The sequence below is a fragment of the Panthera pardus genome, unplaced genomic scaffold, assembly GCF_024362965.1.
Source record: "Panthera pardus isolate Hobbes unplaced genomic scaffold, ASM2436296v1 HiC_scaffold_21, whole genome shotgun sequence".
In the NCBI taxonomy this organism is placed as follows: domain Eukaryota; kingdom Metazoa; phylum Chordata; class Mammalia; order Carnivora; family Felidae; genus Panthera; species Panthera pardus.
This window is the reverse complement of record NW_026526777.1, coordinates 41,072,445-41,085,837: the sequence shown is the minus strand read 5'-3', so window position 1 is coordinate 41,085,837 and position 13,393 is coordinate 41,072,445. Positions and strand designations below refer to the sequence as shown.

The window sequence follows — 13,393 nt, the reverse complement described above, 5'->3', positions numbered from 1 at the left end:
GTATCTCCTTCAAAGCATTTGCCTTTCTTAAGCAGTATAGACAGAAGACTAAGGAGCCAGAAACCTCTCAACACAGTCTCTTATACTGGTAAAATAAGTTTACCTAACTTTCCACTGAGATGCCTAGGGGTTACAACCTAGGGTCAATGAAAAAGCAGAGGCCCAGTAGACTGAGGCCTACTAACTCTGCAACCCAACACTAGCCCAGCTCAGTCCCTGAACGGATTAAGGTGAATAGTTGAGCACTCTAACTGCATGGCAGAGGGAAAAATAAGCCCTCTCTGTGAGAAGATAACATCATTAGGAGCCTTTGCAGTTACTTACACATTTTCCAGCATTGAATAAAAATTTACTAGACATGCAAAGAAAAAGAATCATATGATAATAGAAAATATAAAGAGAAAGCAGTAGCACACACACACACACATGCACATATGTCCAAAATCTAGTTAGCAGACAAGAAAGTTAAAATGACTGAATAACGTGTTCAAAAAAATGTGGGAAAACATAGAAAAACTGATGAAAAGGTAAAATCTATTAAAAAAAAAAAAGAAGAAAATAGATGTTACAGAACTAAGAAAAATCACATGAAGAACTCATCAGCTGATTTAACAGAACACATAACAGGACAGAAGATATAACTAATGAATTCAAAGACAGATCAATAGAAACTTTCCAAATTGAAGCATAGTGTTTTTTTATTTTATTGTTTCTAAAGAGGATGATATAAAAAAACAGAGTAGAAGAGAGATGTGGTAAATGGTCAAAAGGTCCAACATATTTCTACTTGGAGACTCTAAAGAGAATGAGGGAGACAGGGGGAGCAGAAGCAACATGTGAAGAGGTAATTTTCAAAAACTGAAATACAACAAACAAAAAATTCAAGAAGCTCACCAAATCATAAACAGTATAAAGAGAAAAGAAACCACACCTAAGCACATCTTAGGAAAACTAATGAAAAAATCTAAGACAAATTTTTAAAAATGTTTAAAGCAGTCTTTAAAAAAACATTAAGACGGGGCGCCTGGGTGGCTCATCTGGCTAAGTGGCTGACTCTTGATCTCAGCTCAGGTCATGATTTCACGGTTCAGGGTATCGAGCCCTGTGTTGGGCTCTGTGCTGACAACGAGGAGCCTGCTTGGGATTCTCTCTTTCTCTCTCTCTCTCTCTCTCTGCCCCTTCCCTCTTCTCTCTCTCTCTTTCAAAATAAATAAAAACTCAAAAAAGTAATTAAAAAAAAAAACATTAAGGGGCGCCTGGTGGCTCAGTCGGTTAAGCGGCCGACTTCGGCTCAAGTCATGATCTCGCAGTTTGTGAGTTCGAGCCCCGCGTCGGGCTCTGTGAGGACAGCTCAGAGCCTGGAGCCTGTTTCAGATTCTGTGTCTCCCTCTCTCTGACCCTCCCCCGTTCATGCTCTGTCTCTCTCTGTCTCAAAAATAAATAAATGTTTAAAAAAAAAATTAAAAATAAATAAATAAATAAATAAATAAATAAATAAATAAAACATTAAGACAACTGACCTCTTCATAAAAACAATAGAAACTAGTAGACAATGGACAATATCTTTTAAAGTGCTGAAAGAAAATAATTCTATGCCTAGTAAAAATATCTTTCAAAAACGAAGCTGAAACAAGTACATTTTTAAACTAACAAAAACTGAATGTGCTTTCAGCAGGCATGCAGTAAAACATTAGACTCATCAAAACCCAAAGATGTGGGCTCCAAAGCACGCTATTAAATAAGTGAAGGAGCGCTTGGGTGGTTTAGTCGGCTGAGCATCCAACTTCAGCCAAGGTCATGATCTTGCAGTTTGTGAGTTCAAGCCCCACATCAGGCTGGCTGCTATCAGCATAGAGCCCGCTTTGGATCCTGTCATCCCCTCTCTGCCCCTCCCCCGCTTGTGCACTCTGTCTCAAAAATAAACAAACATTAAAAAAAAAAAAAGGGAAAACAACCCCACAGAATGAGAGAAAATATTTGTAAATCTAGCTTTTATTCTACTTTATAAACAGAAAGCTACCGTAACCTTGTAAACAGTTATTTCCTTATTTTAACTAAGCATTTTAAGTTATTCTGACACCAATTTTTCTGTATTAAAAAGACATAACTTCTTTTTTTAAAAAAATATCAAATTTTTAAAGTTCATATGATCAATGATGTTTCCTGGGCGAACTTTAAAAAAAAAGCAACTAGTTGAGTAATAATCCAATATATAACTTAAATGATTAAGTTCACAGATGATCCAATATGGTGGCTAGCACCTTGCAACAGGTCAATAAGGGAAAAGAACCAGAATCCACTGAATACTTACCAGACACTCTGAAACACATTTTTCACAGATAATAACAGTTAACATTTATTGGCACTTACACTGCGCCATGATCTGTTGTTGTAAGTTTATTATTTGTATTAATTTATTCCTCCCAACAACCCTACAAAGTATGTTACCATTATTATCCTTAGTTTATAAATAAGGAAACTGAGGCACAGAGAAAGTTAGGTAACTTGTCCAAGGTTATGAAACTAATAATTGGTAGATTTGGAATTTTAACCCAGGCAATCGGACTCTGGAGCTTGAATTTTTAACCACTATACCATGCTACCTCTCCAGGATTCAAATCCTAGGTGTTTCTGAATTCACTGGGCCAAAATATTAGTCAATTTGTAATGAGTATGTCTTAAAAGTCTATTTGGGAAAATACAGACCAAAAAATCAATCCAAATAGACTCAACAAATATCTTAATTTTTAAAATATGCATTTCAGAAGACTATTTAACAAATGAAGGCAGGTTTGACTCTACATTGTATTAAGATAGCAGTGACACACAATCCTAATTTAAGAGAAACACAGCAGACTACCAAGCAATTTCTGTAATTATCGTAGCATAGGCAAAACGGTGGTACGTATCAATTAAATCTCACTTAAAGTAATAATAAGAAAAAGAGATTAGGCAAAATAATAGATCCCACAACATAACTTGCTGTAAATTCTCTTAAACAGTGTTTTTCCTGACATACCTTCTCTTGCTGCAACCTTAAAAGCAAACCACGCTGTTTCTTCCGAAGTGGGGGCATTTTATCATCTTCTCCTTTGTCTCGTAGATGTCTGCAAATATTTCACAGTGAGACAAAGAGTAGATTAAATTTCTAATTTAATGTCAAGAATTCTTGACCACTGCAAAGTCTCTAAACTAATTTAACATTTTCAAATGTGGAAAACAACTGCTGTACGCAGCAATGGCCATCCCACCAAGTAAATATTTTACTGCACATATAAATATACAAACACTAGACCGGGTCCTTTAAAGATAAAATTGCTTTAAGGAGTTTACAACACAGTAAAGGAATTCAGTATAAAATAACAATCAGTCAAGTGATAAAAGAGAAATGCAAAGAAAATGTTATAAGTAGGAGGTCTCGAAAGCAACAGGATTTAGGGACGACTGCCATATTTCTAGGTTGAGAAACTGGGTTGATCAAATTAAATGTGGAAACAAAAACATCTTTAAAAACAAAGCGCTTTCTTTTAATGAAAGAAGAAATTAGAAAGTGAAAACTATATTCACTGAAACAACTTACTTTTTCTGATGCTCTAACCAGGCTAATTCAGCCTTAGTTTTCTCCTTCAAGGCCTTCTCACGGAGACGCAGGAGTGAAGACTGGTGAGCTGCCCTCATTTCCTCTTCTTTCATATACTGTCGAACCATCTCCATCGTAAACTTAGAAAAACTATCTTGTCCTCCTGAGAATGGCATGCTCAGCTCCTAAAGTGAAGATTTTATTTCAAGTTTATCATCATCTAAGCCTCTGGAACTTAATTAACGCTGTTAAAAGAGGCATGCACTTATAAACTATGTACACAGAAAGGCTGCTGACCAAGAGAACATTCTTCAAAAAAGGCACATAAGAGGGAAGAACATTCATCTGCTAATTTATTCAACCAATAACATTTTAACAAACAACTACTGTAAGTCAGGTACTGTCCCTGGGATATAAAGTAGGGTAAGAATTGTCCCTGTTACCCACAAGGCTAACGATTTAGTGAGAAGAATGATAGAAACATAAATTTTTAAATGGAATGAAGTAAGAGTAAAGCAAGTGAAATGCTAGAGACATAACACTGGCTCAGATCCTCGAAGGCCTTTCTATATCATTCCAAGGAATAATAAGTCCTGTGTTGTACTTCGTAAGGAAAGCAAAGCCAGGTTCTATAGCAAAAGTATAATATAAAATTGCTATCTTAGGAAAATCATTCCTGGAGATGACAACTGAATTCAAGTACAAAATGTACCCTCATATCTACGAGAGAACACATCCACAACTCTTTATGAAGTAATCTCCACAGGTAAACTGAAGCATACCTTAGCAGAAGACAGTGTTGTCTTTTCCGGAGAAGTTTCATCATCAGAGTCATCATGATGGCCTCTTTTCTTTTCCATGTTAAATCTGCGATGGCTCTCAGAAGGTAGTAAAGATCGAAATGATTTTTCTTCTATTTCATCTTCTGTCATAGATTCATCAAATTTCAGTGAATATTCTGTTGCAATAGAAGTTGAATCTAAAAGAATTTAGAACAAGTGGATTTTATCATTCTAACAGTTTTCAGTAAGTATTCAATTTAGTAGCCCTTGCTGCCTCTTTATGGGACGATCTAACATAAATTCATAGAGCTGATCACTAATAATTGTAGGCCTGGAATAGTTCACTTACCTTACAAACAAGGAAAAAAGTCTCTAAACTATCTAAAAACACTAGTACAAGAAATATGGCAAAAGTGTAATATACTTTATATATAAAGAGCTCTTACAAACCAGTTAGGAAACTACTAAGATTCCTACAGAAAAATGAGAAATGGTCATGATCAGATCCTTCAAAAATACAAATGGCCAAACTAAGGAAAGAAACAAAAAAACAAAAAAACAACATTTAATATTGCTAGCAAAGAAATGCAAATTAAAAGTTTTTTAGAACTCATCAATTCCATGCTTAACTTACAACACAACAGCTCTTTTTAGGTTGGTTCTTGTTTGCCTCTGACATGTACTCCCCTTCCTTTTTGTTTTTGGGCACACTTACTTATTGGTACTACAAGATGCTCCAGGTTCATTTTGCATTTTCCCTGCCCAGTCCTAGAACAAGTCTCATTTCTCCAAAGAGCTCTACTTTCTTTTATTGGACAATATCTAGAAACCATAATTATGGGCACTGGTTACTCTTGTTACTGCTAGAGTATCATGGTTTCTTCACCCTGTCAATGAACAGAGCTAGGTAATATATGCATGTATACTAGCCCGTGTACACACATAATCTCTCTCTCTCTCTCTCTCTCTCACACACACACACACAAATTGTTCTTGTATCTATCCACCCATCTAAAGACAGATTCACACTGATGTTACTGAGTCCAGCACCACAGGATTCATTCTAGTCTTCTTTTCTTGTGTATCTAACATCCTTTTCCAGCATGAAGAAACTTGACCCCTACCATCATCCAACGTCCATTTACTTATTCGCTCAATCCTAATACATATGTAAAGAACTGTGAACTTGTACCCCTATGAAAAGCTCATTTACCAATCAGAATATACTTTATATACTGTTCCTTTTATATTTAATAGGCTTACAATTTCTACTCAAAAATTCCGTTTTCCAAATTTACTTAGGTCAGCTCCTTTTCCTTCCACTCTCTTCAATGTGGTCATGCTACACATTTCTAATAAAGTTAGATTCATTAGTCACAGACTGCATTCCATCCTAGATCCCCCAACATCCTGGTTGATGTGTGTGTATTTAGTATGCACACACTAAAGTTTGCTCTTTGTGATGTACATACAGCTCTAGGGTTTTGACAAATGCCCAGTATCAGTCAATAAATAAAAGAACCATACAGGACATCCCTTATATGACATTTGCTTCACACTGAAAGTTCTCCCATGCAACCTCTTTGTAGTTAACCACTTCCTCTTCTATCTAACACCTGGGAACCATTAATCTGTTTTCCATCCCTAAAGTTTTGCCTATTCCAGAATGTCATATAAATGGAATCATATGATATGTAGCCTTTTGGGGCTTGCTTCTTTCACTTCACTTAAAATTCATTCATGATGTTGCCTGTTCCTTTTAATTGCTAAATAGTGTTACACCAGTTTGCTTATTCTCCTCATAAGACATCTTCCAATTGTTAGCAATTATGAAAAATGGTGCTATGAACATTAGTGTATAGGCTCTTGTGAGGACGTAAGTTTTCAATATGCTTGCCTAGGCATATTGATTGCTGGGTCACTATAAGATACTGTGAAAATGTCTTACAAAATAGCCATACCATTTGGCATTCTCACCAGCAATGAATTGAAGTTCCTGTTGCTCTGCATCCTTGCACCATTTTGTTGTCAGGTTTTTGGATTTTAACCATTCTAAAAGGCATGTGTACATTCTTGTTGTGATTTTAATTTTCCACTCCCTGGTGACACATGATATTGAATACCTTTCCTAAGTCTATTTGCCATTTGTAGAGTTTCTTCAATGAAGTGTCTGTTCAGATCTTATGCACATTGCTTAATAGGGTTGTTGATTTTCTTGTTGTTGAGTTTTAAGAGTCCTTTATATAAGTCTGGATGTTAAGTCCTTTATCCAACATGTGATTTACAAATATTTCTAACAGTATGTGGCTTATCTTTTTAATTCTCTTAACAGTGTCTTTCACAGAGCAGTTTTTTAATTTTGATAAAGTATATCAATTTTTTCTCTCATGGACTGTACTTATGGTGTCGTATCTAAGAAATCACTGCCAAATAAAAGGTGACCTGTATTTTCTCCTGTTTTCTTCTACATACTGGTTTTCAATAGGGTTTAGTTTCTTTGGATCTTGGTTGTCCTGTGAATTCTAGTTGCCTTAGTCTCTCCACACTCCTAACTCTACTTCTTCAATTCAGAAAGGCTGCTGGGCTTCATGCTGTGCAGCCGGGAGACTCCCCTCAGGCAGTAAGCCCAGACAATCTCAGTGCTCCTCTCACCTGCTTTCCATCTCTCATGAATTGACAGCATTCACTGCCTGATATTCAAGTAAAAATACTTACTTCGCATGTTTTGTCTGATACTTGTTTTAGGAGGGAGGGTAAACCTGGTCCTATTCCTCCATTGTGGCCAGAAGTAGAAGTCCAAGTAATTTAATTTTATATTGTTTAAACAAGTTAAATCTACCAAGAAGTCATGGTTCAAGACATTTCAAATTAGTCACTTGACAATTCTACATTTACAGGTACTGGAACCATGGCAAACACTTGAGAACAACATTAAACAAGTCACAGATGGTTACATCTACTCCTTCTGAGGCTCATGGACACTTTCAATAAATAAATCGGTCTTCGCCACTATAATCACAAACAACTGTTATTAAGATAAAATTTTGCAGGGGTTAAATTCATCCTATAGGAGGAACTTAACAAATAATTTATTGTTTTCCTCTATCCTTTATTTCTCTCTTTATGTGGAAGGTGTCATTATGAAGTCTGATCCTAAAATGAATTTCGTTAGTCTTTAATTCAGTAATCCATAAAACATTTTCGAAAACATTCTGAAAAACATTCATCGATCAGTATAAAAATATGAGCATGCCTCTTGATATTTAATACTATTACATTAGTCTGCTTGGATTACTATAATAGAACACCACAGACCGCTGGCTTAAACAAACAACAGAAATTTATTTCCTCACAGTTCTGGAGGGTGGAATCCAAGATCAAGGTGCCAACTGGCTTGGTTTCTGATAAAACCGTTCTTCTTTACTGGCAGGTTGATGCCTTCTGTGTCCTCACAAGGCCTTTTCTCTGTGCATGTGCATGCCTGGGGTCTTCTTCTTACCAGAACATAAGTGCCCACTCTTCTGACCTCACTTAACTTTAATTACTTCCTTAAAGGCCCTATCTTCAAATAAAGTCACATTGGAAGTTAGAACTTCAACATATGAATTTTGAGAGGATACAGTTCAATCCATAACATCCCATCCTCTGGTTCCCCCAAATTAATTCCTTCTTGCACTCAAAATACACTCACCCATCCTAAGAGCCCTCAGAGTCTTAACCCATTCCAACACCAACTACAAGTCTAAAGTCTCATCTAAATATCATCTAAATCAGGCATCCATGAGACTCAAGGTATGATTCATCCTGAGGTAAAATTCCTTTTTAGTTGCGGACCTTTGATACAAGACCCAGTTATGTGCTTCCAAAATACAATGGTGGGAAAGGCATAAAATAGACAATCCCATTCCAAAAGGGATAAATGAGACAGAAGGGTGATGGGTCTCAGGCTAGTCCAAGACTCCAGTGGAGCAAATTCCATTAGGTCTTAAGGCTCAAGAATGACCCTCTTTGGCCAGATGCTCTGCCCTCAAGCCCACTGGGGTGGCCTTGCCTTCTTACCTCTGTGGGCAGAAGCATCTCCTCGACCACTGGAAACAGTTTGCTCCTGAGGCTGAGAGCAAGGGCAGCCTGGACAAATGAAACCAAAGAGGTGGCCCCATACTCAAACCAATGAGGAGACAGCCTTGCCATGTGGGTTGTATGGCCTGGGCCTGTGGTGGCAATGGCTGCCCTGCTGATCTCTGAATCACCCTCAGGGTCATTCTTTCCTTGTTTTAAAGGAAAAGGCATGTTTACAACCTAGCTCTACCGTCTCATCTGGTAGAATCCCAGAACTCTTAAAGCCTTCGTATATTTCAGCCCATCTCTATGCTCTTTAGTCCTAACTGGCAGTCTCTCTACTCGGATAATCCCATCTCTATTCCTGGCTTCTGCTGAGATGGCTGCTTAAATCCAGGGGTAATCTCTTTATGGAGTGATTATCCAGTCACATCCTTGGTGTTCTCTCCAGAACATGCTTTCTCATTTTTCACAATAGGGACAGTCTGAGAATTTTCCAAATCTTCAAGTTCTGGTTCCTTTTTTAACAATTCCTTCAATTTATCTCTCCTCTCACATTTTACTATAAGCAGTAAGGAGAAACCAGGCCATGCCTTCAACACCTTACTTAGAAATTCCCTCCGCTAACTATCCACGTTCATCTCTTTTAACTTTTGCTTTCCACAAAAAGCTAGAACACGGTTCAGCCAAGTTCTTTGCCAGTTTATAACAAGGACTGCTTTTCTGCCAGTTTCCAATACCAAATTCCTAACTTCCATCTTCATCAGACTTCATCAGAATCATTTTTAACATCCATATTCCTGCCAATAGTCTCTGCAAGGCAACGTGGGCTTTTTCTCACATGCACCTCAACACTCTTCTTGCCTCTAATCACTACCCAGCTCTAAAGCCACTTCCACATTTTTGATACTTGTTACAGCAGCACCCCATTTCTGGGTAATAAGAGCTATATTCATTAGCTAGATTGTATTTGTACTTCTGGGTAACAAGATCTGCATTAATTGTTAACCATTAATTATAGACTGCTTATGCATAAATTATATTCATTATAAAATTACCAAAAAAAATTTAAGGGATGAGAAAAATCAAAATTGAAAAACCTTCTTCTTGTACTCTCAAGACTGCCTTGCCTATCCTGCTCTGAAGACAACAGTGCTAGACCATTAATCAAATACACTGCTTGAGAGCCAGTCATTAAAGAAAAAGATCCTTAAAGGTGTCATCTGTTGCCAAATTCTGTTTTCTTCATTATGTTGTTTACTACCCACGATTTGATAGGGATACACCTCTTGTTTATGATCCAGGAAGACGTAACTAATGAGTTTTAATTTAGTTACTATATCTGACATTATCATTATCTATAAGAAATTGTATCCTTATTATATTATCTAAAATGTAAAGTTCTAATAATGTATTCTGTTTTTATGATTATATTATATATCGATAATAGGATATAAAATTTTTTTTAATATCTATTTTCCATTCACATGCATGCTGTCCTAGATTTACTTTGCCTCCCCTTAGGATTATGACACACATTAGTGTTTGTTTTCTTTTTTTATATGAAATTTATTGTCAAATTGGTTTCCATACAACACCCAGTGCTCATCTCAACAGGTGCCCTCCTCAATACCCATCACCCGCCCTCTCCTCCCTCCCACCCCTCATCAACCCTCAGTTTGTTCTCAGTTTGTAAGAGTCTCTTTATGGTTTGGCTCCCTCCCTCTCTAACTTTTTTTTTTTCCTTCCCCTCCCCCATGGTCTTCTGTTAAATTTCTCAGGTTCCACATAGTGAAAACATATGGTATCTATCTTTCTCTGTTATGACTGATTCACTTAGCGTAACACTCTCCAATTCCATCCACATTGTTACAAAAGGCCAGATTTCATTCTTTCTCATTGCCACGAAGTATTCCATTGTGTATATAAACCACAATTTCTTTATCCATTCATCAGTTGATGGACATTTAGGCTCTTTCCATAATTTGGCTATTGTTGAGAGTGCTGCTATAAACATTGGGGTACAAGTGCCCCTAGGCACCAGCACTCCTGTATCCCTTGGGTAAATTCCACTGCTGTTGGAAGTTCTAGCATCAGCAATCAGACAACATAAGGAAATCAAAGGCATCAAAATTGGCAAAGATGAAGTCAAACTTTCACTTTTTGCAGATGACATGATATTATACATGGAAAATCCGATAGACTAACCAAAAGTCTACTAGAACTGATCCATGAACTCAGCAAAGTCACAGGATACAAAATCAATGTACAGAAATCAGTTGCATTCTTATACACTAATAATGAAGCAACAGAAAGACAAATAAAGAAACTGATCCCATTCACAATTGCACCAAGAATCATAAAATACCTAGGAATAAACCTAACCAAAGATATAAAAGATCTGCATGCTGAAAACTATAGAAAGCTTATGAAGGAACTTGAAGAAGATATAAAGAAATGGAAAAATATTCCATACTCATGGATTGGTAGAATAAATATTGTTAAAATGTCAATACTACCCAAAGCTATCTACACATTCAATGCAATCCCAACCAAAATTGCACCAGCATTCTTCTCAAAGCTAGAGCAAGCAATCCTAAAATTTGTATGGAACCACAAAAGACCCCAAATAGCCAAAGTAATATTGAAGAAGACCAAAGCAGGAGGCATCACAATCCCAGACTTATTCTCTACTACAAAGCTGTAATCATCAAGACAGCATGGTATTGGCACACACAATCGTGTTTAAAATACTGGCAAGCGGGGGGCGCCTGGGTGGCTCAGTCGGTTAAGCATCGTACTTCGGCTCAGGTCATAATCTCACAGTTCGTGAGTTTGAGGCCTGTGTCAGGCTCTGTGCTGACCGCTCAGAGCCTGGAACCTACTTTGGATTCTGTGTTTCCCTCTCTCTCTGCCCCTCCCCGGCTTGCACTCTGTCTTTCTCTCTCTCTTTCAAAAATAAATAAACATTAAAATAAAATAAAATAAAATAAAATAAAATAAAATAAAATAAAATGAAAAAATAAAATACTGGCAAGGGTAACTGACATAACATGTAACCTTGAAATCGCTTCACCTGGATACATTTAATATCAGATTCTCACACACACACACACACACACACACACACGCTATCATGTTCTAAGCATATCAACTAGCTCAGCCACAAACATCTCCAAGGGCTCTGGAAGCTTCCCCAAACAAATAACTACACACACACGTGCAAGGAATGTTACCTTTCTCATCAGGAAGAGAGGGTGCGCTGTCACTTCGTAGAGAATCATCTGCAGCGGTCTGAACCTGTTCATCAATAGAACTCTCCATCTTTTCACCATGAAGCTTCCTCTCATTTTCCTTAGAAGACAGAACTGAGGGACTTTCTTGACGGCTGCTACCACTGCTACTTCTGTTTATAGATATTATGGAAACAAACCAAAAAAAAGGGGGGGTGAGAAAGTAAGGTTCATTACTTCAAAGTAAACTTATTTGACTAAGGGAGTGTGTCTTATGATCAAGATATGAAATGATGAAAGATGTAACACAAAACATAAAATGCTAAATAGAGAAAAGTCCAAGAAGAAACTGTTTTAGGAAAGATGAGTAGGGGAGAGGAAGGTTTGACTGTTAAATAGTCATGGGAGGCAACTACAATTCTATCACTTTTCTTCCCCCTTCATTTTAAAATCAAGCTACTGGGAAAAGGGGCTTCTGCTTGGCTATTTCAACTTTTCTACAACATCACAATTAATCACAACCTGCTTCAATCCCAACTACTCTACTAGAACTGTTCTTGTAACCTCTACCTAAACTTCAATTGCCAAATCTAATAGATAATTCTTCTGCAACATTATATGGTGTTGATCTCTACCTCCTTCTTTATAACCTCCACTTGCTAAAGCAAATGTAGTAAAATGTTAACGTCAGTGCAATGTGGATAAAAGATATTAACTCTGTATTATTCTTGCAACATTTCTGTAAGCTCAAAATTATATCAAAACTAAATGTCAAATAAAAGACTCTCCTTTGTTACACTCTCTGATTCTACTCTCACCAGCTTTTCTTCCTTTCTTCCGAACAAGTTTTTCTGCTTCTTTCACTTCCTTTTAAATTTTCCTGGCTTTCCTTAAAATGATGGTGACTCCCAGTGTTTTGTTTTTGGTCCCTTTCTGTTTTATGCTACATACTCTCTTTGGCAATCTTATTTATCTCTATAATCTTCTTTTAACTTGTTTTATTTTTTATTTAATTACATCCAAAATAGTAAGCATATAGTGCAACAATGATTTCAGGAGTAGATGCCTTAGCGCCCCTTACCCATTTAGCCCATCCCCCCTCCCACACCCCCTCCAGTAACCCTGTTTGTTCTCCATATTTATGAGTCTCTTCTGTTTTGTCCCCCTCCCTGTTTTTATATTATTTTTGTTTCCCGTCCCTTATGTTCATCTGTTTTGTCTCTTAAAGTCCTCATATGAGTGAAGTCATATGATTTTTGTTTTCCTCTAATTTCACTTAGCATAATACCCTCCAGTTCCATCCACGTAGTTGTAAATGGCAAGATTTCATTCTTTCTGATTGCCAAGTAATACTCCAGTGTGTATATATACCACATCTTCTTTAGCCATTCATCCATCGATGGACATTTGGGCTCTTTCCACACTTCGGCTATTGTTGATAGTGCTGCTATAAACATTGGGTGCATGTGTCCCTTCGAAACAGCACACATATATCCCGTGGGTAAACGTCTAGTAGTGCAATTGCTGGGTCGTAGGGTAGTTCTATTTAGTTTCTTGAGGAACCTCCAAACTGTTTTCCAGAGTGGTTGCACCAGCTTGCATTTCCACCAACAATGCAAAAGAGATCCTCTTTCTCCACATCCTCGCCAACATCTGTTGTTGCCTGAGTTGTTAATTTAGCCATTCTGACAGGTGGTAAGGTGGTATCTCATTGTGGTTTTGATTTGTATTTCCCTGAT

The 13,393-nt window shown here is 37.2% G+C and overlaps 1 protein-coding gene across 3 annotated transcripts in view; it reads right to left on the bottom strand.

Annotated features, from left to right (window-relative positions):
- Positions 1 to 13,393, bottom strand: part of CEP350 (centrosomal protein 350) — a 154,836-nt gene that overhangs the window by 61,877 nt on the left and 79,566 nt on the right. For all 3 annotated transcript variants that reach the window (XM_053909161.1, XM_019428143.2, XM_053909162.1), the window contains exons 22-25: positions 11,658 to 11,827; positions 4,363 to 4,559; positions 3,581 to 3,765; positions 3,020 to 3,107 (exon numbers count right to left, since the gene is read on the bottom strand). In XM_053909161.1, coding sequence (XP_053765136.1) covers positions 3,020 to 3,107; positions 3,581 to 3,765; positions 4,363 to 4,559; positions 11,658 to 11,827 — 640 coding nt within the window. The remainder of the gene's footprint in view (positions 1 to 3,019; positions 3,108 to 3,580; positions 3,766 to 4,362; positions 4,560 to 11,657; positions 11,828 to 13,393) is intronic.